This window comes from Bison bison, unplaced genomic scaffold (genome assembly GCF_000754665.1).
Source record: "Bison bison bison isolate TAMUID 2011002044 unplaced genomic scaffold, Bison_UMD1.0 scf7180017864177, whole genome shotgun sequence".
In the NCBI taxonomy this organism is placed as follows: Eukaryota; Metazoa; Chordata; class Mammalia; order Artiodactyla; family Bovidae; genus Bison; species Bison bison.
In genome coordinates, this window is record NW_011494749.1 from 723,718 (window position 1) to 729,477 (window position 5,760).

The 5,760-nt window shown below is 40.6% G+C and overlaps 1 protein-coding gene across 1 annotated transcript in view; it reads right to left on the minus strand.

Annotated features, from left to right (window-relative positions):
* PLEKHH2 (pleckstrin homology domain containing, family H (with MyTH4 domain) member 2) overlaps positions 1–5,760 on the minus strand; it is a 107,013-nt gene that overhangs the window by 20,428 nt on the left and 80,825 nt on the right. The window contains exon 23 of the mRNA XM_010842318.1: positions 4,714–4,811. Within this exon, the coding sequence (XP_010840620.1) occupies positions 4,714–4,811 (98 nt within the window). The remainder of the gene's footprint in view (positions 1–4,713; positions 4,812–5,760) is intronic.

Sequence of the window (5,760 nt, forward strand, 5' to 3'; positions counted from 1 at the left end):
TGGTCCCATCACTTCATGGGAAATAGATGGGGAAACAGTGGAAACAGTGTCAGACTTTATTTTGGGGGGCTCCAAAATCACTGCAGATGGTGACTGCAGCCATGAAATTAAAAGACGCTTACTCCTCGGAAGGAAAGTTATGACCAACCTAGATGGTATATTAAAAAGCAGAGACATTGCTTTGCCAACAAAGGTCCATCTAGTCAAGGCTATGGTTTTCTCAGTGGTCATGTATGGATGTGAGTTGGACTGTGAAGAAAGCTGAGTGCCGAAGAATTGATGCTTTTGAACTGTGGTGTTGGAAGACTCTTGAGAGTCCCTTGGACTGCAAGGAGATCCAACCAATCCATCTTAAAGGAGATTAGTCCTGGGTGTTCATTGGAAGAACTGATGCTGAAGCTGAAACTCCAGTACTCTGGCCACCTCTTGCGAAGAGGTGACTCATTGGAAAAGACCCTGATGCTGGGAGGGATTGGGGGCAGGAGGAGAAGGGGACAACAGAGGATGAGATGGCTGGATGGCATCACTGACTCGATGGACATGAGTTTGGGTAAACTCTGGGAGTTGGTGATGGACAGGGAGGCCTAGCGTGCTGAGATTCATGGGGTTGCAAAGAGTCAGACACGACTGAGCCAGTGAACTGAACTGAACTGAGCCACTGGAAGGTTCTTGGTAAAAGTTTGAATTGGTAATACAATAGGAGGGAGAAAAGAACCAAATGTTCAAATGGCTACAGACAAGAAGAGCTAAAGTGCTTCTATCATTTCTGGCATGCCAGTAAGACAGCACCTGGGAAGGGAAGATGAAGCACTATGGGCACAGAAGAGAAAAACAATTCCAGACACACATATAGGAACACAACTTGTAGGAATCATAGGCTCAAGCGCCTAATGGAACAGTTTGGGCTCCAACAACTATACCGGGATTTGTAGAGAATGTGAAGAGGAACTAACGAGTCCCCAAAATGATAAAGAAGTCAGAAAATCAAATCCACAGATCTTGAATAGGAAAGGCCTCAGGGACCACGATCTAAGTCTGTCCCAATATGACTAGCTTCCAACTGCTCCCCAACCCTGAGGGGGTCGGAAGCAGAGAAGTGGGGCTTCTGTCACAGCAGGAGGGCACACACTGCCCGGCAGGGGCATTCCCAAATGTCCTCACTTGACGTCGAGGAAACAATACCGTGTAATGGGAACCACATCACTGTGTGGACCAGTATAAGCAAACACACACCACTCCAAATGGGGCAGGGCTCTCCCGGTACTGCTCGGTAACCCTTTAGCTAGCCTCCAGCCAGCTCGATTTCAGTCCTCAGAGCATGTATTTCCTATTGCCTTTCTCATCACCACGTAAGCCTATTGAGGAAGCAGCCTGCCTTCACTCTCCCTTCACCTTCCTTCACTCCTCTGTCCACCATGGCCTGCTGATAACACTACAAAACCTGCAATTGTGACCGGTCCCGCCTTCCCTGTTCTCCTCCGGCCTCTATGGCCGCTCCTGTGCTCAGGAGTCATCATTCTGTGAAGCCTTCCTCTCTGCTCCCACAACATCTTGCACACAAACATGTTATATTCACAGTAAGAGCAAATATCATTGGGGCATCTACTGTGTAAGCAGGCCCTGATCCAACTGCTTTACATCTGCTAACATTTAGTCCTTCAGGTGACCCTAAGCAGGTACTGTTTTCATCTCCATTTCATGTCTAGGGGACCTGAGGCCCAGAGACGGTGAGTGACTTGCTCATGGCCACAGAGCGAGTGGGGGAGCCAGGATGCCAATCCAGCAGTTTCTCTGCAGAGGCCATGTTCTTTACTGCTCCGCTAGAGTGTGACTGCCATGGCATTAGTCACATTACTAAGAATTCATGTCTTACATGAGCTCTAAGACTCTAGGAGGCAGGAAACATCTATTCACCTTTGAATCTCTAGGGCTTCAATAAGACCTGGTACTGGCAGACACTGGACAGATGTTTATGGCATGAATGGATAAATGAATGGTGGTGAGAATTGAAAAATATGGAAATTATTTGCCAGAAAAACCTTGAAAAACCCTTCTGTAGCCTTGGGTAAATGGTGTAACTCTCTAAAGCTTCAGTTTCCTCTGAAACATAAGATGGAGAGGATGATAATACTTACTGAGAGGTGCTGTTAGGATTAAATGAGATGATGCACATAAAGAGCTCAGCACAGGGCCTGGTATATGGTTAAGTGCTCAATAAATATTGGTGGTCATTATTATTACTACTACTATGATGATGATTCTTCTCTAGAGGTCTTTAGACTCACAAAAGTCTCTTCAAACAGGAAGCTTTTTTTTTTTTGGTGTGAACACAGCTGGAAGAAACGGGATAAACTAGATGACCTGTCAAGAGGCTTCTTGGTTTAGGATTCAATATACATGCTCTCACAGTGCACTAAAGGTGGCAGAGATGGGAACCTTAAACTATGCTCCAGAAAATGATAACACAGAATTATTGATAATAAACTTTTGTTTCAAAGAGGGGAGAAAGAAGAGCTGTTCTCTTTAGGGAAAGACCCTTGCCAGCTTAGTTTTGTTAAAAACATGCCTTGATTTTAGAATTTCAAATAGACAGTAAGAGACCAAATTAAATAAGTGTTTTATTAATAAATATGAACAGAATTTAAACATTACCAAATAGTTTTATTACCAAAGAGTTTTCCAAATGAGAACAAGTTCAAAACCTATTAATTAGATCTTTAACCTCTAATCTAAATAATTAAAATTCTATAAATTACTAAACATAAATAAAAATTCCATGATAAAGAGAGGTGGTGCTTTAGTTTTGCTTATCACTGTGCTGCTTGACAGACGAGGAATCAAGTCTGTAGCTGTGTGGTAGGTCACAGCCAGTTCCCCTCCTAACTGTGTCACTGGGCATTAGGGCTCATTTCCTAAGCTATTTACACACATATGCAAAGCATGATCACATTTAGAAACAGTACTTACTCTAGCTGTGGCTACCCAGCCATTTCAGATTCCTGTTAAAAATTAAACCTTATAGTTGAGTTGCTTTTCTTCTGATGTCAAAGATATTGTCATGAAATTGTTTTTTTGTTGTTGTTGTTAAAAAGGCAATGTGTTATTCATGACTGCTTTTGTCCTTCCTGGTAGAGTTTGCTAGAGCTGGCACATTATTCTTATGTCTCTTTCAGACCACTTTTCTCCACTTCATCCATTTCATTTTGGTTCCAACTGTGGCCATCATAGTCAAAATCAGTATGTATTCAGCATTCGTAAGATATGCATTATTAGCAATAGTCTTAGACATGGACTTAATTCCATTTAGTGCCAACAAAAACAAATGAGAATTCCTGAACCTCTTCTAAATACATAAAAAAACCAAGCAGGTCAGGTCCAGGAGCTGGCTTCCTTCCACAAAAGATACAGGCAGCAACATGGACCTCTGGATCAGTGCTTCTCCAAACTTAGCATGAGTAAGAATCACCTGGAGAATTGTTAAAACACAGACTCCAGGGCCTTTTCCCCAGAGATTCTAATTCAATAGGTCTGAAGTGGGACCAAATAATGGGCATTTCGATGTGTTTCCATGTGATACTGAAGCTGCAGATCTGGGACCCACACTTTGAGAATCACTGCTCCCAGCGACCACAGAACTAAAACAACCATCTAGAAGGTCCATAACTTCCAGCTGTTGTTTCGTGCCAGTCACCAAAGGGCCAGAGTGGGAACAGGTTCCTCCAGGACTAGAGCCTGTGCTCTGCAGCAAGAGAAGCCATCACAATGAGAAACCCGTGTATCGCAACTAGAGGATGGCCCCTGCTTGCTGCAACTAGAGAAAGTCCTTGCAGAGCAACAAAGACCTGGCACAGCCAAAAATAAATAATAAATACTAAAGTAAGTTTTATTTGTTGAGAAAGTACGTGCTCCAGTCCTACCAGCTCTTTCCCAGTTCCTGAAACACTGCTTAGCCTCCCTCCACAGGCTTTGTACATCCTTTTCCACCCGTTTCAATGCTTTCACTCTCAGCCTCCTTCTGGCCTTGACCTAAGCATCACTTCCTCAAAGAGCCTCCCAAAGTCTCCAGTCTAGGACAGGATCCTTGTTAAGTGCTCTCACACAGCCATGTGCTTTTCTTTCAGAGAAAAATTAACAACCATCTTCCTCACTAGCCTGTAAATTCCCAAAGATCATGGATTGTGTGTGTGTTTGTATTATCATTTCATCAAAAGCATCCAGCTAAGTGCTTATAGATGAAGCTCAATAAATACAGAGGAAGAGAGAATATGAAAGAACAAGAATGAATGAATATGAACATACCACTTCTAAAAGACTTGGGTAAACAAACGACTCTTATTACAGATCTGCAGTAGGATATTTGAATATTCAGTCTTACGGAAAAAATGTAATATTAGTGTTAAAGGAAATTTTGAAAGTGACAAACTTTATCAACTACCCTAAGAGAGCAACTACTTTTTTCCTTATAGTTTTCTTCTAATCTTTGTCCAAATACATATTTTTATAAAATATAATTATTCATGATATTAAAAGAATACAATTAGAGACAAAATTTTAGGTGACAGTTTCTTCCTACAGAAATAGAGCTACCATTTTAGGAAAACATATAAATAAATATAACTTTTAAGGCTATTAGACAGGAAACTAAATTTTAGGTGCATGGTTTGAAAATAAGTGTATACTCTTACTTTGGCACTTGGCGACGGTATTACACACCTGTTTTTATAAGTGAGACGAACAGTTCTCGTACCTTCCCATTTTCCAGGCTGCTGTTCTTTAGAAGCCTGTTCCCATTTGGAGATAATGTCACAAATCTAGAAGGGAAGCAGAAAATGGAGATTCATAATGTTTTTCACATTGGGTATTTTTTGAAGACAAGCATGTCTACAGACTGAAAATTTTCAATTAGTGCAATCAAACCAAATGGACTGAAGCTTTCTGTTTTAAGCTTCTGCAGCTCTGAGTTTAGAATTTAATTATAAATCACTCTTTGGTCCTCTTATCCTTTTGGACACACATTAACTTTGGACTATGGCCATGAATTTTTTACTCAAAAAGGAAACTTAATGAAGGACTGCATGGGACTGGAAACAAGAAGATTCCAGGAATTTTTTCATGATTTAGTCACTGAAAAGCAATTTTTCCACCTTCTGAGTTTAAAAAGATTGGAATAACTGAAGTTATACCAAAGAATTCTGAAATATAATGTTAAGGTTCTTGGGGAAATAACAAAAATCCTTCAGGAACAAGATAAATTTTAAAAATCTTGTCATTTACAGAATTATAAATAAAAGTTTTTAAAATTATGGAGTAAGCAAGTATTCACCAAAGCCCCTAATATTTATTTACTCAGCTCAAGTCAACCAAAAATACTAGCTTATCTTCTTGATCAATTATTAAAAGTATTCAAGAAATGTCTGTCTCAAAAATTTACATTTGGAATTGTTGATCTGAACAGGATATACTTGAAACTGCAAAGAAAAAGACATTCATTTATCTAGATGCCTCAAAATGCTGCTGAAGAAACAGGTGGGAGTGGGGTGGAAATCCTATCTTCTGACCAGCACTCCTAAGGAACTAAGTATGAGTTTTAACATATCGCATATTTAACCCATGTAGATCCAACAGATCATTCTGCAAATGGAGCTGGGCTTTGGGGATTGAAATGAAAGTACTGATGTTTTATATGCTCTAAACTCATGGGTGCATCCCTTGCCTTGCCCCAAATATTCCATCTCCAAATCAGAGAAGTGCCTTTACTCC